Genomic DNA, 24,316 nt, shown 5'->3' on the forward strand with positions numbered 1-24,316 from the left:
CATCGCGGCTCAGCTCCGTGCTGTGCACAACTGGGGTCTTGCTAGACGAACAGGTAAATGTTATTTTAACTCAACAATGACTTGATTTTTCTCCCTAACATTTGAGACATGACTGACTCATCCACATGGGTTTCTGCCTTCGTAGGTGATTGGATTTGGCTCTTTTTTTTTGGGGTGGGCAAGGGAAGTGGGTAACTCTCCAGGGTCTCTGCATCATTGGTTCTGTCCCAAGGCATAAACGCATGTGAGCTGCCAGCCCTCAGGTGAGACTGCCTGCTGCATCTTTGTAAGAGTAACTGTTCTGACCTGTTCTCCTTTTTGGTCAAGAGATGCACTGAGATCAATACAAGGCACAATGAATGACTAATCTCTTGGTGGTTGTTTTTTTTTTTAACCAGACTCAATTATGTGGGCTAAATGCTGCCCTTCCCATGGTTTACAGTTTATTCCTGCATTTATTTATTTTTGCCCCATCTCAGTTGGATCATTGTCTAGCTGGGAGGAAATGTACATTAAATATACGAGAGCAGCAGAATTACAGTGTGTATATGTGAAACAGAGAGCACTTAGCTCCCCTTGTGAAAGTGCTCTAGAGGTGTTTAAAAACAGAGACCCACCCCATGTTACAACAGAATGGGCACATTTGTGATTGTAGACCACCCCACAACTTCAGCATTTTAAAATATATTTAAGATAACCTAGAGATCTGAGATGCTGAATAAGCAGTTCTCTTTCTCATGGAGGTCTGGTCTATCGACACCACCAGTCTCTCAACATCTCCTCTGTATTTGTGTGTCTCTCTCTCTCTGTGGGCACGTGTCATAGAATCATAGAATAACAGAGCTGGAAGGGACCTCCTGGGTCATCTAGTCCAACCCCTGCACTGTGCAGGACACTCACAACCCTATCGCTCATCCACTGTAACCTGCCACCCTCTTAAGCCTTCACAGAAAATGAGAATCATGTAGAATTAGCCTGACCATAGAAGCAGACTAGGTAGTTGCCTAAAATGTCAGACTTTTAAGAGGCAAACTAGATAACTGAATGTATTTTCTCTCTCTACCTCTTGTGTGCATTTTTTATTTTTATACCCTGCTTTTCTCCTCAATGGGGACCCAAAGCAGCTTACAAAAGCATCTTCCTGCCCACTCGTTCTATCCTTACAACAACAATCCTGTGAAGTAGGCTCATCTGAGAAAGAGGGAGGGCCCCAGGTTCTCTCAGCAAGCTTTCCTGGGCAGCGTGGAGACACGAACATGAGCCTCCCGTATCCTAGTTTGCCATTCCAACCATGATATCACACCTTTTCCCTGGCTTCAAAGAACCCCAGGGATCTGCTGCTTGCCGCATTAAAGATAATTATGGATGAATGACATCTACGTTTATTATTAATTTATTTGTTTATTAATTACATTTGTACATCACCCTCCCCTAAGGCTCTGGGCGGTTTCTCCCATAGAGCAAGTACTGGCTGCATGAGAGCCAATTGGAGTTGGGAAAACAACCAATTAAGACTTACCCCCTCCCTCTCTGTGTGCTCAGTTGCCAGACTGATTCCAACCCATGCACGTTTCAGTGGAGAACTCTCGGAGGACATTTGACGGACAGGACTCAGAACAGACTTGGGGCAGACCCATAAACAGTGCAGTGCATTGTTTGGCCTTAAGATGAGAACCTCTTGACCACTGGGTGATGCAGACTGACGAAGGGTGCTTGCACTCGAAAGCTCACGCCTTGAATAAATCTTTGTTGGTCTTAAAGGTGCTATTGGACTCTGATTTTATTGTGCTACTTCAGACCAACACAGCTACTCATTTGGATCTATCTTTATGGATGGTTGGACAGAGCTTTGCCCTTTGTAAGTTCCCCCAAGTATGGAGCCTTTAGTACGTTTTCAGCTAGACCCTCAAATTGTGGTGAGCTGTCCTCAGTTCTTTCTCAGTGGTGAAGTTTTGGACTCTGGATCACGTCAGCCTTAATTTATATAACTTGTTTACTTTGTAGCTTGTTTTTCTACCTATTTAGCAGCTCCCCCCATGTCAGCCTTCCCTCTTCTTCCCACATCTTGCACATCGTATTCAACACAGTGGTTACCTGGATTATATAAAGGTACAATTTCACACACTTTAATGTAGATCACAGTTTGCCATGCTCTTGACACTGGAATGAACAGGTGTTCCTTACAGGAGACGTTTGGGGGACTTTCTCATATCAAGACTTTGGGGTTTTCTTGCCACTTTGGTCTTTGGTCCTTCCTTTCATTGCCATGCTGCACACAGTTCTGTTCATCTTTCCCTGAGAGCTGAATCAGCTTGTCCTTCTACCCTATATGGGCTCCGATGCTGCAAACAGTTCTGGTTGGACAACATCCCTAATGCTGGCTGACATCAACATGCTCAAGGCAGTGTGTGTGTGTGTTCCATCGTCCCTTCCCCTACCTTGACATAGAATCATAGAATCATGTTGGAAGGGACCTCCTGGGTCATCTAGTCCAACTCCCTGCACTATGCAGGACACTCACAACCCTATCGCTCATCCACTGTAACCCGCCACCACTTGAGCCTTCACAGAATTAGCATCTCTGTCAGATGGCTATCCAGCCTTTGTTTAAAAATTTCCAAAGATGGAGAACCCACATGTTAGTATGCTATCAGGGCCCAATAGTTTTCCATAGATAAGAGGCCTGAGGGGGAGGCAGGCCTCTTTTCCCCAGAGCATTTTCTCTTGCTGAGCATTTTTTATTGCTGATTGGTAACATTGTCCAGCACATCTATTATCAAAGGGGGTGGGGGGAGAGCGGTCTCATGGAAAACATAAACGTTAGGCTTGTACGCTTGCCCTTTAGCTCTAGCAAGGAAGCACCTTGTGCTCTCTTTGCTACTTTCTCCAATAAAGAGATTTTCTTCAGCACCGAGTCTGCTCGTCGAGAGTTCAACGTGCTTATTGAGAATTCGAGAAAGGCCTGACGCTCTCCAGATATTGTTCAACCTAGTACATCAGACAAGGGCTGGAGGTGATCAGATTAAATCATAACAAGACATTAGCTCAGCCTGCATTTTCATAGGAGATAGCAGAACAGTAATTCCTCCGGTCCCCCAGAGAAAACGGCTGCTTCGGAGGATGGTCTCTATGGCAGTGTCCCCACTCAGAACATCCTCCCAGGCTCCACTTCCAAATATCCAGAAATCTTTCATCCTGGAATTGGCATCCCTGTAAAACACCTCCTATTCCAACTGGAGGAGAACCAGGATTGGGTCTCTGTTTTGGGACAGTGGGAGCCAGGATATATAGGGGTGAGTACACCTGGGGCATCTCTGGGCTATAGCATTTCGTCAGCATCCGCTTGATCCATGTGTCTGTCGTAGAGTCCCTCTGCTCCACTCCTTTTGTTTGGGACCACATGAAACACCCAGAAGCACGGCCCTTGCCACGATCTATCCGGAGTATTTCCCTCTGCAAAATCTTCTGGGTTTCGAGCGAGGAGATGAGTTCCAGGCTAAATGGAAGGTAGCCAGCGAGCCCCTGTGATCCTGACTCCAGAACAAACAGACAGAGCCCGCCGCGGTATTTATTCAGCACTCATTTAGCCTTAATTCAGCGCCTTTGGCTCATGTTCACTTCCCTGTTCCATCATTTACGCAGCTCTCATGCCACTTGCTCGGAATCCATTTTGCAACAGGCCGGAGACCTCTGCTTGCCGGAGACTTTACCAGCCACCTCACAGGCCTCATCTCTCCCCCCCCCACACACACACACACATCCCTCCCACAGCCCTGGTGGAATCCCCCCCCCTTTCCTGTCAGGAGAATAGGACAAAATTTATATGAAGAGAGGGAAGATATATTTCAACAGTAGAAAAATAACACTATTTATTTCAGTAAGCATGTGATGGCATAAATATTTATGCGCTGTATTACAAGAGAGCCATTCAGCGGCAATTGGGGAGACGGTGTGCGTATCTCACAACTTCCAGGGGGCTTATTTGCTAGGGTTTTATGGCTCTGCTGTTCTCTCTCTCTTTATTTTTTTAGAGGAATGAAAAAAGACATAGCCAAAGTATCAGTTAAGAGGCTTTTCTTTTGCACTGTGTTCTCCAGCGGCTGTTTCTGATCTTCTAGGAAAATCTGGCCAGGAGGAAGAGAAATCCTTCAGTCCTTTTAACATGAATATTTATTCGGATTACTTTTTAATTATGATGATTGTGGATCCCCCCTTCCCCTATCCCAGGCTACACTGAATGATGGAAGGTGGTGGTGGTATTTGAAAGGTATTGAGTTAAGGTTGCCAAATTGGGAAATTCCTGGAGATTGGAGCCTGTGGAGGATGGCTGGGTGGGGACCTTAGCGGGGTGTCAAGCCACCCTCCCAGGCAGTCATGTTCTCCTGGGAACCTGATTTCTGTAGTCAGTCGTAATTCCAGAAGATTTCCAGGTCCCAGCTGTAGATCAGAAGAAGTATTGGTTTTTATATGCCGCTTTTCTATGCCCGGAGGAGTCTCAAAGCAGCTTACAATCGCCTTCCCTTCTTCTCCCCACAACAGACACCCCGTGAGATAGGTGAGGCTAAGAAAGCCCTGATATTACTGAAGAAGAGTTGGTTCCTTTGTGCTTCTTTTCTCTACCAAAGGAGTCTCAAAGCGGCTTACATCCGCCTTCCCTTTCCTCTCCCCACAACAGACACCCTGTGAGGGAGGTGAGGATGAGAGAGCCCTGATATTACTGCTCTAACAGTCCTGTGGCAAGCCCAAGGCCACACAGCTGGCTGCATGTGGAGGAGCGTGGATTCAAACCCGGCTCACCAGATTAGAAGTCCACACTCTTAACCACTACACCAAACTGGCTCTCAGTAGCCTATTGCACTAGGAATCACTGCTCAGTTGTATATCCTGGAATGGGAGCATAGATTCATCTTCGCTAGGGCTGCTGATTCTGGGTTGTGAAATCTCTGACTATTTGGAGGTGGAGACTAGGGAGGACAAGGCTTTAGGGGGAACCAGAGTGGGCCATAATGCCCCCTTCTAAAGCAGATGTTTCTTGCAAGGGGACAGATCCCTCTATTCTGGAGAGTGGTTGTAATTCCAGGAGCTCTCCACATTCTCCTTGGAAGCTGGCCACCCTGAGGATGATGTTGATGATATTGTTACCCATTCAGCTGACTCTTGGCAGTCCTATGACTCAGCTGTCGCCACGTCTTTTGATCTTGCACCACTTCTTTTAGCTGTGTAATGTTCTGGCCAGTGTCCATTTTGATTGAATCTAACTACCGTGTTCTTTGTTGGCCTGAGCCTATTCTGCACACAATAGATAATGCATTTTCAATGCACTTTAGAAGTAGATTTTCCGGTTCCGCACTGGAAAATCCAGCCGTCAAAGCACACTGAAAGTGCATTATCCTATGTGTGCGGAATGGGCCCTGGTTTCCTTTTTCCACTGACCAATCCAAGCATATTTGTTTTCTCCTGTTAGTTGGATCACATGATATGGCCAATGTATGTGAGCTGGAGTTTTGTGATTTTGTCTAGCAGTGATATATCAGGCTTTATGCACTCTAGTATTTCCTTGTCCGTGTTCTGCCAAGAAAATCCTACGGTGCAGCTCTCAAATCCAGCTGGCCACCCTAGCAATTGCTATCATCTTTTTCTTCTAAGCCAGTCTGCATGCTCTCTTCCAGCCCTGCTCCAGGGCCAGTGAAAGGGTGGTGGTTAGTGTTCCAGCTCTGGTTTGGAAACTACATGGAGATCTGGGGTGGGGGATGAAACTTGGGGAGTACAGTTATTTGGGGAGGGGAAGGATCTCAGCAGGCCATAAGACCATAAAACAGCCATTCTCCAAGAGGGCTGTGGCACATTTGAAGGGGGCTACAGACTGTATTCTGTCCCCCTTCCTGCTTAACTTGTATGCTGAGATCATTATGAAAGAGATTGAATTTGAAGGATCAAGCACTGGAATTAAGATTGGAGGAAGGAATGGAAATAATCTTTGGTATGCTGATGACACTGCCCTCCTATCAGAAACTAAAGAAGGTCAAGAACAGCTGGTGACAAAAATCACTGAAGAACGCAAGAAGTTCAGCCTCTTCTTAAATATTAAAAAGAGAAAAATAATGACCACTGCCAAAAACAGTCATGTCGTGGTAACTATTGATGGTAAGGAGACTGAAAGCATCCAAGAATTCATTTTTCCTTGATCACTATTTGGAGTATGGAAATAAAATGCTGAATTGCTCTGGGTCGGTCAGCAATGACAAGCTTGAACCAAACATGGAAAATCAAGGACATGAACCAGCTACCAAATGTAGATTAGTTTGATTTGTCAGATTTCCAGTAGCCCCTTATGGCTGTGAGAGTTGGATGATGATAAAATTGGACAAGAGGAGAACTGACTCGTTTGAACTCTGGCACTGGAAAAGGCTTCTGCAGATTCCCTGGACAGCAAAAGTCACAAACCAAGAAACACTGCAGCGCATAAAGCCTGATCTATCACTGGAAGGCAAAATCATGAAACTCTGGCTCAATTACTTTGGCCATATCATGCGATCCAGCTCAATGGAGAAAGCAATTATACTAGGATTGGTCATTGGAAAAAGGAAACCAGGCTGACAAAGAACACAATGGTTAGACATGATCAAAATGGACACCGGCCAGAGAGCCAGTTTGGTGTAGTGGTTAGGAGTGCGGACTTCTAATCTGGCATGCCGGGTTCGATTCTGCACTCCCCCACATGCAACCAGCTGGGTGACCTTGGGCTCACCATGGCACTGATAAAACTGCTCTGACCAAGCAGTGATATCAGGGCTCTCTCAGCCTCACCCACCCCACAGGGTGTCTGTTGTGGGGAGAGGAATGGGAAGGCGACTGTAAGCCGCTTTGAGCCTCCTTCGGGTAGGGAAAAGTGGCATATAAGAACCAACTCTTCTTCTTCTTCTTCTTCTTCTTCTTCTTCTTCTTTATGCAACTAAAAAAAGTGGTGAAAGGTCGAACGACATGGTGACAGCTGAGCCATAGGATTGCCAAGAGTCAGACATCACCAAGTGGCTGACATCATCATCACAGACTAGAAAATGTGAGAAGGGGAGCCCAAAGGGCTTATGGGGAGCCCTGGTAACTGAGCTGATGAAATACCATTTTTTCTCACATATGACGTCATGACTTGTTAGGAAGTTTGACCTTTGTCGCATCATGTAACCCGTTACTTTGAGTTTGCTTGAAGTAATGCATTCAAAGAAAAAAAAACTGAATGCACACGCTTCTCTTGTTCGAATGTTCTAGAAATCTGTCTCACATCTATAAGACAATGTACATCGAGTAGCTCAGGACTTTTTTTATCCTTGCCCATTGCACAAGTGGCCAACTTGCTGCAGGGAGCTCTGGGACCTGAGAAGAGTTCCTTCAAGGGCTGTAGCCAAAAAAGGTTGCAAATGGCTGTCCGTTGTCTGAAGCAGGGGAGCTGATCTTTATTGTCTGCAGATCAATTGTAAGAGCAGGAACTCTCCAGGCACCACCTGGAGATTCAAGAACAAAAAATCAAGCTGACGGGATGACTGTAGGCATATGCCACGTCCCCATTTACTACCATTGAGTTCGAGACCCAACGGGCAAGGCAATATTTGCAGGTGTTTACAGTGGGTGAAGTAGAATTTTTTCACTACTCAGTTCATTTGCAAATAAGGATTGCTTCTAAATAAACCACAGATGGAGATGGTTGTATTTCGTTCCTGCTTCTGTTTCGGCTGACCTGTCTTCTTTGCTCTGCTTCAACCACTGGGAGATTGGCAACCCTGGCTGTCCCTTTCTTCACCCAAGGTAAGGAGGGATGCCATCCTTGCCTTCAGGACTGAGCTGGCAGGTTGTTATTTCCCTGCCAAGTCACAGGGGAATAAACCGCAAAGCAAGCTCTGGGATATGGCTAGTCCACATTTTTTTCCTGTTCCCTTCAAGAATCCCAAAGGGAGTTCCTCTCAAGACAAGAAACTCATCTCTGCATTCTGATGCATCTCCAGAAAAAACAGGCTTGGTTTTCCTTAGAGTTAAAAACAAAAAAACAAACAAACAAAACAGAAAATTCTGTCTTGTCCTAGTCTGAGCAAAAGTCAAATGGCCATGGAATCTCAAATTGAAATTCTGGGCAGATTTTGTCTACACCTTTCATAGAACTATAGAGTTGGAAGGGCTATGCAGGCCATCTAGTCCCCTGCTCAATGCAGAATCAGCCTCAAGCATCTATGATGAACATCTGTCCAGCCGCTGCTTAAAGACAGCCAGTGAGGGACAGGTCACCACCTCCTTAGGCAGCCAATTCCACTGCTGAACTGCTCTGACTCCACCCCCCTCCCTGGATTTCTAGCTGGTACCATTCTACATGAAGTTTAAACCCATTATCCTCTGCGGCCAACAGGAACCACTCCCTGCCCTCCTCCAAGTGATAACCTTTCACATATTTAAAGGGAGCCATTATGTCCCCTCTCTGCCTCCTCTTTTCCAGGCTGAACATTCCCAAGTCCCTCAGGCCCCGGATCGTCCTTGTGGCTCTTCTCTCACGCTCTCAATTTTGTTCACGTCCTTTTCGGGTGAAGCGTCTTGAGGAGAAGTGACACAAGGGGTGACATACGTCTTGGGTCACAATGAGTGGCTGGATGGGGGCACGCCTCATGTCACACCTCTGAGTCACCTGTGGCTTGACCTCTGTCGCTTTGCCCAGCAAAAACGCAACACTGACATCCAGAGAACCTTGTCATGGAGAGCGAAAACATAACCAAGTAAAGAGCAGACATAGGCCAAGGGACTGGACTGGAGTGGTTGAAATCTCTTTTCAAACCTTTGCTCTGAGGGCAGCTCAGTGGGAATCGCAAACAGGATGTTCAGATGCATCTAGAATGCAATTGGAGACACAACCTCTGGGGAGGGGAGGAATACCGTTCAGCCCCACAATGAAAACCGCCAGGATACTTTGCTCTCCGTGCAAACAGAATGAAGGCAGAGAGAAGTCAAAGGGTCAGTAAAATTAACAGGAGCAATTGCAGCTGTGGGGTTAGGAATATGTTTCTTCAGTGTAACCCCCAAATACTAAGGTTCAGGGGAGGAGGTTCTATCCCAGCATGATGCCCAATAGGTTAGCTGGCTTCATGAAAGGAAGTGGATCTTGTTTCTGTTGTTGTTACACAATGGAGACTCAAAAATGTGATCTCGACCTGCAGTTTGAAGTGGTGCGCTGCAGTCTTTTTGAGACAGTGGTTAGTGTGCCAAACTAAGACTGGGGAGATCCACTTTCAAATCCCCACTCTGCCCTGAAACTTATTGGGTGAATTTGAACAAGTCAGTCTCTCTCCTTACCGAACCGGCCTCACAGGGTTGTTGTGAGGCAAAGGAAGGGATGATGTACACTGCTCTGAGAAAAGGGAGGATAAAAATAGCCTAAAAATATATTATGCCTGATCAAGGGCTACCGATGGAGGAGGTCATAGGTGAAGTGAAATATCTCCATCTGAGACACCGGAGAGCCACCCCTAATTCGGGTCAACCAGAGGGGTCTATCTCAGAATTAAGTATCTTCATATGATCACAGCCATATAGCTCTGCTCCCCAAATCTCCATGCACAAAGGCAGTTTGTGCAGTGCTTAAAATGGTGGTCTACATGTGGGGAGACCTGATGTCAAAACGCTGCTGAGGAGTGAAGGTCACTGCATGATCTGGAGTCATTCATTTCCCTAACCTACTTCAGAGGGCAGTTATGGGGGGACAAGGAGGGAGAGAGAAATCCGTTGAGCTCCATTAATAGCGAGGAAGTGTTTGAGAGGAAGTATCGCTCTCCCTTCAGAGGGCAGTTTTGAGGGGAAAGGGAGGAAGGGGGGAAATAATATACCATGCTGAGGTCTGTAAACAGAGAATATGTTAGCTGCTGAGCCAGCTAATGTGTCTTCCTACCCCTAAGTACACCTCCAGAATGCTTTGTGGCCTCCATGAAAGCCAGCATAAGTGCAATGAAGTCCCCCGTTTGTGATATCACCTGGTAGCTTTAGGCCATTCTTGGGTCCAAGCCCTTCCTAGAGGTTTATTATTGTAAGGCTTACTTCCAGGGGATGTGAAGCCCTTTGAGAAAGCACTACATAATTGCCATAAAGATCACTTTACCAAAGTGAGAGAATTTAAAAGAAACACTCATCTCAGGCAGCCTTGCCTGTGACTTCCAGGTGACCTCGAGCACATTCGAGCACAGGCCCAGGGAAGAAGCTGAAGAGCCCCTTGCCTGAAGAACCGTCCACTTAATCAACCCCAATGGCTCCCCTTCCCCGGGATCCCACTCCTGCCTGCCGCTCTCTCGTTACTGCACAGCAGGGAGCTCTTCTCACCCAGGATGGGAAAGAAATGTGCTCATTTTCCTTTGATCGATGCGAGCAAGGAAGCGGAGGGGTTCGCTCCAGATTGCAGGCAGGCTGACGCAAGCCACTTTGCCCAACGCAGGTTTTATTGTTTTATTTCGAAGGAAATCGGCTCGAGGAAGAGCTAGTTTGGAGCAAAGAAGGGGCGGGGAAGAGGAGTCGTTCCCCTTCCCTTTCCTATTTCAGATGGGTTTCAGCTGTTTACCCTGCTTTGGGTTCTAAACATGTGTTTTTCCTGCCTAAATGTTCTCCATCCACAGGGATTAACTGGACCTATCAGGAAATAGGTTTGTCAGTTCTGGGCAGGGGCATAGCTGGAAACCTGAGAGGACAGCCTGGGGAAGGTGGGAGCTTGGTGAAGGGAATGGTCGAGTCACAAATGACATTTGGAAACTTGTCACAGGGATTTCAAGGCAAAATAAGGGCCAGAGGCAGTTTGCCATTGCTCACCTCAACATCATGGACCTGCACTTCCTTGGTGGTCTCTCATCTAAATGCTGACCAACCTAGATCTGACAAGACAGAGCTAGCCTGAGTTATCAAGGTCATAGGTATAGCACCATTGATTCCATCCTCTAAAGCAGGGGTAGTCAACCTGTGGTCCTCCAGATGTTCATGGACTACAATTCCCATGAGCTCCTGCCAGCATTTGCTGGCAGGGGCCCATGGGAATTGTAGTCCATGAACATCTGGTGGACCACAGATTGACTACCCCTGCTCTAAAGTACCCATTTTCTCTGGGGGGGAGGAATGATCTCTATACTAGCCTGGAGATCAGTTGTGATTCCAGGAGATCTCCACATCCCTCCTAGAGGCTGGCAACCCTAGGTAGCAGCAACGGTATCCTTATTTTGAATCGCTTTGCCCCCAAATGGGGGAAACATTAAATGTTGTTAAAATAGAACTATTTGGGGTGCCTGTTTAATTGGAAATCCTTTTAAAGGGTTTTGCCAGCATGGATACCTCCAGGGCCTATATGAGCTGCTGAGGTTCTAGGAGCAAAACTTCTCTGCCCACATTTCTCTCCTTAGGTTCAAGTGAGGTTATAGCAGCAGAACACACCTGAAAAAGGATGGCATCTCCAAGTACAGGCCTTGCCTTCTGCATGAGCTCTCAGGCCTGATTTTTTTTTTCCTGTGTGTGCCACCTTTCTGGCTGTTCTGCTAGAGAAGAACTCTGCCAGTCATGCTGTCTTGATCTGCAGCTACTGTTGCTCAGGTTCTCCACTAGTGACAGTGAGTTTTTTTTTTGGGGGGGGGAGTGCTTTCCTTGCCCAAACATTAACCCTTCCTTGTTGGGGTTCCCAGATTCTGCTCCCCCTCCCACAGAATTCTCCGCTGCTCCTGTGGTTGTAATGAGAAGCAAGAACTGTTTTTTTAAAATGAGTTACCCTTGGCCAGGAGCAGTGGCCTGGCAGGATCAGCATGCTTAATTAGCCCAGCCCTGGGAGGGGGGTGGAACTGCTGACCCTTGATGTCTTATTGAGTGGGAGAATCTTAAGCCTCACTGGCAGCGGGGAGCATGGGGGGGGGGGTCATCAAGGAAGCGTTTGAAGCCATGCATGGAGAAGCAGATATTGCCAAGCTGCAACGTCCATCTAAGAGGAGAGGGTTCCTGATCAGAATGATGATCAAGGAGGCACACTGGGTAATATCGATGAGAAAGGTCTCTTGGCAAGGGCAGGAGAATGTGGTGAGTGGTGAGGGAAGAAACAGACAGAGGAAGCTGCAAAATGAGGAAGCATTACGGCGGGGAAAGAGGCAAACCTGAGCCCTTTTCATAGAATCATAGAATCATAGAATCATCATAGAATCATAGAGTTGGAAGGGACCTCATGGGTCATCTAGTCTAGCGATCCCCAACCTGTGGGCCGCGGACCACATGTGGTCCTTGGACTAATTGGAGGTGGGCCCCGAAGGACGCCTTCTCCCCCCCTCCCCGGCCCTTTACTTCATCCCCCTCATCCCTTTACAACACACTTCATTGTTGTGACGTGTCTGTACCTTATTTTGAAGGGATGTTTAAACATTACCATAGCGATCAGAGAGCGTTAGGGCAGTGGTTGAGACTACCCCCCCCCCACCACCGGGCCTCAGTAAAAGGCGTTGAGTGGTCCCCGGTGAGTGGTCCCCAGCGTTGATTGGTCCCCGGTGATAAAAAGGTTGGGGTCCACTGATCTAGTCCAACCCTTTGCATTATGCAGGATATTCACAACTCTATCGCTCATCCACTGTAACCTGCCACCACCTTGAACCACAGAATCAGCCTCCCTGTCAGATGGCTATCTAGCCTCTGTTTAAATATTTCCAAAGATGAAGAACCCACCACCTCCCGAGGAAGCCTGTTCCACTGAGAAACCGCTCTGTCAGGAACTTTCATTCCTAGGCAGGAAGAGGCAGAGAGAAGAGCTGGCAAAATTTCATATAACATGCAGGTCAAGGCTGTGATTGTGGGGAGCCCCTTCTAAGGATACACCAATATCCTCCTGTTCAGCTCACGTATTGCTTGCCAGTCACAAAAAGGGGGGCAGTTTTCCATTGAGTTGCTTCTCTGTTCTTTGGTCCACTTGCAGCTGTTCAGCTTTCTCAATGAACACACTTGATATTAGCAGCAAAAGCAAATGTTTTGAACAATACAAAGTAGGATTATTCTTGCTGAACTTAAACTGATAAGCAATATACTAATCAATACAACTCCACCCCAGGGCACATAGGAGAACATCCTAGTTAGGAAAAGGCAGGCTCCCCCTGTTCCCAGGGGGAAATGCATGAAACAGGTCTGTAGTACAAATAACGTCCAAGCTCTGTCTCCCAGGGTTCCATCTCCAAGAATGTAAATTGGCAATTAGACTACACAAAGAGATACACAGCAGAAGCAAGCAACAGCGACAGTTATAGACTTTCCCAGGCCATTGACAGTTAAGAGACCCCCCACCTCTTACATTTGCCAATGGCGGTACAGTGAGAATTATTGATACATCATTGATCATTGCTACTTGGCCAATGACCGTAGAAAACAACCATGGCGGGAGGCTGACAAGCAGACAGTTCCTGACAATGCTATTGTTCCCTAACAGTTCAACACAGCGCAATTGACTTGTTGTGCATGTGTGTTTTACAGGTCGCCTGTTTTACACACAGCCTCCCCGGTGCCACTGCTCTGCTTTGTTGGAAATGATTTAATTAAATGGTAAAATCCCCCACAAATCATATAAATTGGTCATAACCACTGGATTTTAATGTTTTGTTTGTTTTAAAAACTACCATTCAGTGTTTATCTAAGTGGCCTTAAACAATATGAATGGTGGCCTATCTGGAATGGCAACACTTCTGCACATGCAGTTTTGAAAAAACTTGATACAAGCCTGTTTGGAAGGCATTCGTTACATCCAGTGATCCACCCATACCTGATCGCCACAGTCAAACAAGGTAAATTTGTCTATCATATTTGACTTGAAATTTATGGCATCCATAATTCTTACATAGGTGAAACATGAAAGGAACTGAAAAGAAAACCAGAATGTCTGAAGGGGTACAATACGGGATATTTTGACCTATTATTTGGCTCTGAGATGAGAAGACTGTGGTGGAAAGTGCCATCAAGTCACAGCCAACTTACAGGGACTCAATGGGGTTTTCAAGGCAACAGATGAATAGAGATGGTAGGCCCTTGTCTGCTTCTGGGTCATAACTCTGGGCTTCCTTGGTGGTCTCCCACTCAAATATTAACCAGGGCTGATGCTGCTTAGCTTCAGAGATAGGATGAGACTGGGCTAGCCTGGACTATCCAGGTTAGGACATCTTGGACCTGGGCCATTCCCATCAAGGAGGACTATGTATGCTAAGTGCTGTCAAGTCATTCCTGAGTCCTGATTTACAGTGAGCCTATGAATGAATGACCTCCAAAACATCCTACTCTTGACAGTCTTGCTCAGGTTTTGCAAACAGAGGTCCGTGTTTCCTTTATTGAATCAATCCATCTCATGTTGGGTCTTCCCCTTTTCCTGCCTTCAATCCCTCCTTTGCATTATTATCTCTTCCAGTGACTCTTCTCATATTATGTCTAAAGTTTGGTCATTTCAGCTTCTAGGAAGATTTCGGGTTTGATTTGATCTGATCTAGAACCCCTTATTTGTCTTCTTGGCAGTCTTTGGTATCCACAAAACATTCCTCCAACACTACTGTCACGAACCAAGGCTACTCTCTCATAAGACAGTGAATCTCTCGTAAGAGGCATGACAACTGAGACATGTTTTATAGAAAAGAGTTCAGAGTTGCTTTATTAAATCTAAGAGGGTACATCACAAAGTTTCATGATAGAAATCTATGGCTAAAGTACAACTGACTTGGCCAGTCTTGGGGTAAATATAGACACCCTCCTTCACCCACCATTTTCCCGCCATTAGCTATTCCAACAGCTGAAGAGCTTGTATCTTCAAAGGTCAGCTAGAACAAAGCAAAATCTACAATTTTACACCTAGTGGTCAAAAGGCAGCCAGAATTACTCGCTAGAGCCATAACATGCAAAGTAAGAGTATCATGAACTTCATGGAAACAGACTGTAGTGTGTACATGAGCACTGAGAACCAGAAACGGGAGAAGGGGAGGGGGACACAGGAAAACAAGAGTTGAGCCGATGGCTCCTAGGACTTTGCCTCACTTTTATCCTGAATCCATGGCATATAGTGAGCGGATACATGGCAACTATTCAACTGTCTTCCTAAATCAGCACACAAACAGTTGCCACTGGCATTTCATCTAAATAAGAAACCTCCCTCTCAGGCTAAAATCCAGTGGGATTTTGAGGGGAAATCTGAAGAGTGTTTCTGGGTTTTGTTTTGGTAACGGATTCCTTAAATTGATGAGTCGCTGAATCCATCTGGATGCTTTAATAAGATGGTGGACATCCTGATTACCACCAAGTTTCTTTCAAAACGAAATCCAAACTCCATTTGGAGGTCTCTGCGTAGGCGAAAAACATCTTCCCGAACTTCAAAGAAGCAAAAACTGTTTCAGAAAGCCTAGAGCAATTCCTGGTGGAGGTGGTGGGGGTGGGAAGGAGAATTTGACCTACCTCAAGTCACTTCCTTTCCCCCATGGAGTGACCATTCCTGACTCACAGCTCCAGAAATAAGGCTACAGTCCAATGCAAATGAGCTTCTTCGTTGAGGAGGAAATGGAGGGCAGATTCCACTGGGGCAAAAGAGCCTGTTTCCCCCGTTCCAGCGTCACCGCTCCCTCATGGATCTGAGCTTGGAGACTGAAGGAAGCAAGAAAGGTTATCCAAAGGTTCTGCACCGGCTCCTCTCCCCTCAACACTGGCTTCCCCTTCTGTTGATTTAGAAAACAGCTTGCCTTTGAAATTCAAATGATTCCACTCCCTTTTCTCCCCAGCTTGCTCCCGAAATATCTCTTTTTATGCAACAGTAATTAACAAATGAACCTAACGTCTGTGAACGCAAATTAAAATTCACAGCCAGGGATGACCTTTGAAGCTCTCTCCTGCCTGCGTGCATCAGGGTGTTTATGGCTTTCTGATTTCTTCTGCCAAACTCTTTTTATAGGGAAGGCTTCTTTATGGGCTCTTCTTCAAATCTGGGCTGTCAGAAACTGCTAAAGAACCTATCATTCTTCTGTGTGTGGGGTGGAAGCTTTGACTCACGGCTTTGGAGCTGGAGCACCTTTCCTTGAGAAGAAGCAAAGGGGTTTTAGGAGAATGGAAGGGTTATCCTTTCCAGAGCCCTGTTCACATAGGACTCTGACCTTAGGGGAGTCAGCCAGTGAGGCCTGGGGATCTCCTGGAGTCATAACTGTCTACAGACTACAGAGATCAGTTCTCTCCAGAAAAGAAGCAGATAGATCACCTAGCCAAAATCAAATATGGAGAAACAGCTTTTTAAAGATATGGGGCAAATATAAGGAAAGAATTAGTCCGAAAGCTTCACCATTAAGATTGTCATTGAAACAAAGTCTAAAAATGAGAACATTGATACTCTTATGACTGGAAGATTGGGTTGGCCAAGAAAGGAAGATGAAAAGCTGGTAAAAATTACAACAAGATGGGAAAGCATGGTTTACATATATGCAATGGGCATCAATATTAAGGGAAGAACAAAAAGAATCCCACGGAATTTTGAGGGCCATTTCGCACAGAGCTCAAAGTTGCTATTTGGTTGCCGTTTGTGAAAGCGCTACTTCAAGTAGCGAAATGTAACTAGCCGTGCCCGTAACGCACAGCTGCGGTTTTTGCGGAATTTGGCACTTTCACTTCTCGCCACTTTCGTAACCCACAGGCTTCCGGTTCTCCGTCTTATCGCTACAAAGGAGGTCCCTTTTTAGCGCTTCTGGCCTCCCGTGCCCGTCAATCAAACTGCAGGCACACCTTTGACCTCGACCCTAAAGCCGAACTTGTCGGGGTCCCCTTTTTTTTAAAAAAACCCAGGAAACCCCGTAGCAACGCGTTATCGTCCGATCATTGGCGCCCTTGGAACGTGTTTTCTATTGTTTTCTAGGAACCAGATGCATTGACATGTTTGATTGGTTAATCCCCGCCCACAGTACACGCCCACAGGTTACCTGCTTATATGCACCTGGGCAGACACGCGGTCGGCCTCACTCTTTTGTTTGCGTAGCCTACTGCCCGCAGCACAGGTCAACGTTGCAATGGAGAGGCTTATTTTTCAATTGCTGGCTTACATGCTCGCGGTGCTCCAGCGCATGAATACCGCCTTGTCGCGTCGGACGTCTGCTATCGCGGAGTACCGAGAACGGGTGCCCGGAACGCTGACCAGCAGCAGAAGACGTTCTGTAAGGGTAACCATGGCGGCCAAGAAACGCTGGCAAGCACTGGCAGAGGTCCGGTTCCCCAGACAGTTCTGGGTGGACGAACGATCCTCTGACTGGTGGGAGAATTTTGTGTGGACTCGCTGGGATGATGACCACTGGATTGCCAACTTCAGGATGTCGAGGGGGACATTTTTTGAACTCGTGGAGGCTCTACGTGGACGCATGGAGAGGCAAGTCACTGGCATGCGGCGCCCCGTTCCAGTTGAAAAAAGGGTGGCTGCCGCATTGTGGTACTTGGCCACCCCTCAGTACTTCCGGACAGTAGCCCAGCAATTCGGACTCGGAGTCACTACGGTTGGCGATATCCTTAAGGAGTTCTGCCTCGCCATGGAGGCGGAATTGTTCAGCAAAGTCGTGTGCCTCGGAGACCGGCTTGGAGCGGTGAGTGTCATTCTATCCCCTTTGCCCTTTAAATTTTTTTTCTTGTTTGACAGGTCAGCAACGAAGACGCGATACACCCCACGCTGACATGCAATGGCTTATATTCTTTTCTTTCCCTTATTCCAGAGTATGGACGGGTTTGCCAGGCTTGGATTCCCGCATTGTTTTGCGGCCGTCGATGGAAGCCACATCCCTATCCGTGCCCCCGGGGGAAGCATAAAAGAGTACGGGAACAGGAAGGACTTTTGCTCTGTTCTCCTGCAAGGAACAGTGGACTTCTCCGGCCGGTTTATCGATGCCGAGGTGGGGTGGAGTGGCAGGAGGCATGATGCCCTTGTTTTCAGGGAATCCAACCTCAGGAAAGCCATGGACGAAGGGGTCTTTGTTCCAGGAAACCCCACCGCCACCATTGAGGGCGTGCGTGTGCCGCCGTTGGTGCTCGGGGACGGAGCCTACCCAATACGACGCTGGCTCATGACTCCCTACAAGCGGCCAAGGACAGACGTGCATAGCCACTACAACCTCACTCACTCCCGGGCAAGGAATGTAGTGGAGCGTGCCTTTGGACGTTTGAAGTCCCGGTTCCGTTGCCTGATGTCCCGACTACACGTGCATATAGACAATGTGACTCCGCTGATCATCGCGTGTGTCATTTTGCACAACATATGCGAGGACAAGGGACATAACATCCCCTTCCCTGTGGATGAACCTGATCCTGTTGTCCTTGAGGACACACAAGACATCCCTGAAGCAAGGAGAAGAAGAATCTATGCAGAGGGGTGCAAGGTTCGGGACGCCATAGCCACCCACATCTACAGAAACAGGAGGCGTGTTTAATTGTTTTTCCCACTCTCTTGTTGGTGAATAAAGTTTTGTGTTATTTGTTTAACCTTGTCTTGTGCGGTTTGTGTACTTTGCCAGCAAAAAAACGGGGATTCTCTGGTCCAAAAGCACTTTGACAGCCCTAAATGCTAACTCCCAACTGAAATTGACAAACACAATACGGAAGCGCTGAATGGGGAAAGTTCGGGGAGGCGGGTAGCCAGGAAGTATTGGCGACCCCTGTCAAACCGGAGGATCAATCCACTTATGTTCCAATGAATAATTTTATTGGTGGGCAGCTTTGATACATTTAAAAAACGGGGTGGTCTATCGGAGCAACGCACGTTCGTTCCCTAACCGTCATTCCGAAGATGCCGAAGCCACGGAAGGGCTCCTTCTGGCAGCGCGCCGAGGCTGAGGCACTTCTGGAGCTTGTGCTCCAATCGAAAAGTGTTGGCCGCCTTATGGCCAGCACCCACTGCCACACCAAGGGTGCTTACCTGGTGTTGGCTTCAAAGCTGAGGGAAAGGGGCTACGTCCGGACCTGGGAGCAGGTCCGGACAAAATTCAAGCGCCTTAAGCTGGACTTCCTAAACAGTCTGGAACAGTGGGGGGGGATCCCGCAGCCAAGTGGGAGGACGGTCTTCCACGACCAGATGGTAAAAATATGGGAGAAGGCTGGGAAGCCCCCCCTGGACATGAGGAGGCATATGGGTGAGTGCTGCCCTCGTTGTGTTTTACCCTTAAACATGCATGGAATGACTAGCTGCCTCTTTCCCCTACTGTCCCCAATGAAATTCGAGAAAGTATTTAGATGCTGTCAACCCCCTCAGACTTAGCCAGCCAGTACTGTAGAACCACTTTGGTTATGCGCTTAGACTCTAACTGTGGTGTGTCCACCAGCTGTGTTTCATCTCTGTTTTGTGTGCTTTTAATTATGATTTGTCTTTTTCTTTGCCCAGCCACACAATCACCATCCAAGCTGGCAACAGCACCTGAGCGTGAGGAGGGGGAGGAAGAGGGACCTTCCACCTCGGGACAGGCTGCAGGTGAGAGTTTTATGCCTGTGCGGGAGACCCATGTGTGTGTACCCCCATGGAGCCATATGGGAGCCTGCTGTGATGCTCCCATTTGAAGTGTTATTAAATTCTTTGTTTGATTTCTATAGCTGAAACTGTGGAGGCAAGGCTGCGTGCGATGGAGGCCAGAGTTACTTCCCTGGAGGCTCAAGTGGCAGAGCTGAAAGGGGAGATTGAGCAGCAAAGGCAACAGAGGGAGGCGGAAGAACGTAGGTTATGTTCCCCACTGCCCAACTCTTCTCACACTGTGGCTAAGGCCACTTAAAAGTGTATGCATGTAAACTAAAGAAATTTGAAAATATGTGTGGCACTAATGTGTACTTTTTCTCCCTCCCCACACAGTTAAGAAGAAGGAGGATGAGGACCTCTTCCGCCGCAAAGTCCGGGGGTCCGTGGGAAGGTTGAGCAGGAGAGTGAGGGAGATGGAAGGGGCTGGGCAGGGGAGCAGTGGGACCTGAGTTTTGTTTCCTGTTTGTGTTTTGGGGTAGGGGTTGGGGGGGGGGCTCCAAGTTTCATTCCCTAATGTTTTTCCCCTGTTAAATGTATAGTTTTGTTAAAAAAAATAGGTTTTCCAGGGGGGTGGGGGGTGGTGGTGCTGGTGGGGCTCCAAGTTTCATTCCCTAATGTTTTTCCCCTGTTAAAATGTTTTTTAAAATAAAATGTTATTGCAAATTTTATAACAAGACTCCAGTGTGACTTCTTAAACTCGCACATATTTAACCCCACACCACACTCCTAAAACTCCTTGAACTAACACCCCTCCAACCTCCAACCCACACAGCAGTACCACAATATAGACAATCACTAGAGAGGCCGCTTTCGGCCTTGCAGATTCTACAGTAGGGTACACAGAGACAGAGTCAAAAATATAAACTTTATTCAACAATCAACAAAACACAGATAACATGAAATAGAAAAAGTGGGCAAAACTAGGAGGGGGAGTACTTGTCTGCTGGTTTTATTTTCCTCTTTCCGAGAATAGTCCTCCTTCGTGTTTGGGTGGAGGCATTCTGAGAGGGAGTCGGTGGGGTGGGTGCTGGAAGTGGTGGTGTTGGTGTGGGTGGTGGTGGGGGTGGTGGTGGGGGTGGTGGTGGGGGGGCGGGGGCGATTTGTGGAGGGTAGGCCCTTTCCATGACCACTACAGCCCTCTCCATGAGTCTCCTTATCAGTCGCACCTCCTCCACGCCTTCGCGTAGGATTTGGTTTGTCTCTCTAAGGACTGCCCTCAATTTTCTCCCCTCCTGGGCAATGAGTGTGAGCATGGCTTGGTCAGCGGCAGCGGCACGCCGTGACTCCTCATAGCAGTGCTCAAGGAGCCTCTCTCCCACGCTTGTCAAGACGGAGACGCGCCTCAGCCTGCCGCGTTCCCTCGTAAGCCTCTCCTCTGCTGGGAGCGCACCTCTAGGTGGTGGGCTGCCTGGAGCCAGGGGTGGTTCCTCCTCCTCATCTGAAAGAACCTCTGTTGGCAAAAAATGAGAAACAAAACTGTTAGTGACATCAATAAAGTCAAAACACACCATGGTGGACATGGTGTTCTTTTTTGTCCCCGTGTTTTCCTGCCAAGAATTTAAACAATCCCCGGCGAGCACATGGCTATTGTTTGTTTGCCCATGGTGTGCTTTTACTTTTGCCTACTTTCACAGCAGGACTCTCAACAATTAAAAGGGAGCACATGGTTAGTGCCTAGCGACATTGTCCTGCAGCTATGGCTCGAAAGGAACAGGTCATGCACGCTCACCATCTTGAATCTGTATCCGCCTGCGCCGTGCAGGAGGTCCAAGCAACCCAGGCTGTTCCTCCTCCTGTGTTCCGGGTATGAAATCTGCAAAAAAAGGAAAAAAAACAGATCTAGGACCAAAGGGTGGCAAAGCCAGCTTCAAAGGCTACACCAGCAACGCAGAGGGACTCTCTTCTTTCTCTTAGCAGTGCTGCTGCCCTGCACAAACAGAAAAGCACAAAGCAGTCAAAACAGCCCCCCCCCCTATTTTAACTAATACTTACCAATGTTAGTTGATGCCCCCGAATCACTATCCACGTCAGGTGCTGCTGGAGACTCGAGGGGCCCCGTCCCTGGCAACTGTGTCTCTGTGGACAAGAGCAGAAAATAGTGAAAAATGAGCAAGCATACACCATGAACCACAAAGCAAGCTCCCAAAGTAGTGAGCCAAAGTACTGCAGAAGGCCTATGGGCGAGGCATGCAGCAAATATTTTGGGGCTGTTGGTTAAACATGACCGTTTCAAATACTAACCACATCAAGCACTCCACAGCCAACCATCTTTTAAAATCTTTTAAAAATTAAAATTAAATTATAAAATTAAAACCGTTTCAAATAGTAAACACAGCAAGCACTCCACAGCCTACCATCTTTTAAAATCTTTTAAAAATTAAAATTAAATTATAAAATTAAAACCGTTTCAAATAGTAAACACAGCAAGCACTCCACAGCCTACCATCTTATGCGTTGCAACGAACTGACGAGAAAACGATGGCCAAACGTCAGAACACACATTTGCTCAAAAGGAAATATAAAATAAAAATAAAATCACTTACCGGAGGCAAGGGGCGTTTGCTCAGGAGCCTCCTCTGGCTCCCCAGGAACGATGGCGATGAGGTCCAGCGTTACCGATTCCGCGGCTCGTTGCTGGACGGGGGGTGGAGGGCGAAAGCTGGACGAGGTGCCCTCGCCGGGATCCTCCTCAGCGGGTGGTTCCTCGACCGGGGCAGCCGGCTTCCGAACCACCTTAAGGCTCCGGCCGACGCGCTTCGGCCTGCCGGATCCTTCCCCGTCTCCGTACAGCTGGCGCTGCTCCTCGAAGTAGGGGCAGGTAACCTTCTCGTTGCCGGAACCCTTATTATGGTTCACGGCACGCATATACTCTGCCCTCATTGTCTTGGTCTTCGACCGGCATTCAAGGCCGGTCCTGTTGTGGCCCAGGGCGCGCATCTTAATGGCCACTTGTTCGAATACCTCCCTATTCCTGTGGGAGGACTGGAACGCGTCCTGGATTTTCTCCTCCGAGAAAATCCCGATCAGGTCCCTGATCTCCGCGTCCCTCCAAGTTGGGCCACGGCCGGTTGCAGGGACGGACGAGGCTTGAGAAGACGATTCCATGTTGCTTTCGCTGGTAGCTGAGCAAAATGGTGGTGGAAGGTGCAGGGTGCAACGGATCATATACCTTCCCGCACACAAAGACAAAGGGACTAGCCGGCTCCTGATTGGTAGAGGGCAGTAGGGGACACGCGCATTGGCCACATTAGGTCACATGTCACGTTCAAAACTCCTCGCGCGGGAACAGGATCTGCTCCTAATGGCCAGATTGGCGCCCTTGTTGTTTGACTTAACGCATGCGCTGATTCGTTTACACGAGAGAAGAGCAGTTTGAACATGCAGCGGGAGCCATTTTAGGAAAATGTCCGCCATTACACAAACGCATGCCGGTGTTCAACCGAGAGCAAGTGCGGCAGTACTCGGCAGCTCCCCAATAATATTCACCAGCCACAGCATAAATCAACCAAACATGACATGTTACTGGCGTACATTCGTTGGCACGCTCAGAGGAATGTTTTTTAAAATGAACGGGGGACGGCGACTCCGCTTGCCGGAGGTATAGCTGCCAATGGAAGGGGTTGTCCGCACCCAAGCACAAGCACGCACCGGGAACCACACAAAGACCCACTACACATAAGCCGCCCCTCATGATATCACCACGAATCATGTCTATTGAACCCCTCTAAGCTAAGCAGGAGACTGCGAGCGGCGACCGTTCGTTGGCACGCTCAGAGGAAAATTTTTTAAAATGAACGGGGGACGGCAACTCCGCTTGCCGGAGGTCTAGCCGCCAATGGAAGGGGTTGTCCGCACCCAAGCACAAGCACGCACCGGGAACCACACAAAGACCCACTACACATAAGCCGCCCCTCATGATATCACCACGAATCATGTCTATTGAACCCCTCTAAGCTAAGCAGGAGACTGCGAGCGGCGAATGTTCGTTGGCACGCTCAGAGGAGAATTTTTTAAAATGCTCCCTGTACGTTGACTCCGCTAGGACTGGCCGATGGTAGACGGGGTTTTAAGCTTTGGCCAAATTTAGGGAACGTGACGGTGTGTGCCACTGTGCTTGTGAAAAACTCTTGTGGTGTCCGGGCAGAATTTCCTAAAGTGATCGTGCTTGAAAGCCAGTCGCTGTCCCGTTGCCTCGTAGATCCCCGCTCGCTCGGAGAAAAAAAAAATGGCGAACAGTTCGCCGGAAGTTTGGAGGACAGGCTCGGGAGGAGGGACTTTGAAGAACCCGCAACAATGGTAACGCACAGGTCTTTAGCGCTACTGTTGCAGATTGGTTGCAGGAGTGTATCGCTATCCGGAGGGTGAATCCAGTTTTCTGGATTCCCCCGAAAGCGCTACAACGAAGCGCTTTTGGCGGGTCGGTTTCAGGATTGTTGCAGATCGTTTACGACGTCGTGCGTTATGGCAAATTAGTAGCGTTTTCAATCAGCAACCATTGTGCTATTTTTAAGCCGTGGGAAATGCCCCTGAGTTTGTTAACAGAATTTGAAAAATTAATTATGCAAGATAAAACACACCTTTTGGGTAGAATTTACCAACTTGTACTCAGGTATGAAATGGAAACAGAACACGTATGGTGATGTGGATGCAGAACTTTAATGAGAGAATCACAATAGAAGAGCAGGAATATTTATGGTGCAAAATGGTGGAATTGACAAAATGTCAGGTGTTGCATGAAAATTGGTATAAAGTGTTCTATAGATGGTATCTGACATCTCAAGTAACAAGTAAAATGTCTAAGCAAAC

General features: G+C 47.7%; 1 protein-coding gene across 1 annotated transcript; it reads right to left on the minus strand.

Moving 5' to 3' along the window:
• Positions 1-20,401: 20,401 nt before the first annotated feature.
• LOC143837518 (uncharacterized) lies at positions 20,402-22,969 on the minus strand. Its single transcript, XM_077337459.1, has 4 exons — positions 22,054-22,969; positions 21,503-21,586; positions 21,240-21,323; positions 20,402-20,960 (listed from the first exon to the last, which is right to left on the minus strand). Exons 1-4 carry the CDS (start codon positions 22,673-22,675, stop codon positions 20,431-20,433), a joined length of 1,320 nt encoding a protein of 439 aa, XP_077193574.1. The 5' UTR covers positions 22,676-22,969; the 3' UTR covers positions 20,402-20,430.
• Positions 22,970-24,316: the final 1,347 nt, after the last annotated feature.

This window comes from Paroedura picta, chromosome 5 (genome assembly GCF_049243985.1).
Source record: "Paroedura picta isolate Pp20150507F chromosome 5, Ppicta_v3.0, whole genome shotgun sequence".
Classification (NCBI taxonomy): Eukaryota; Metazoa; Chordata; class Lepidosauria; order Squamata; family Gekkonidae; genus Paroedura; species Paroedura picta.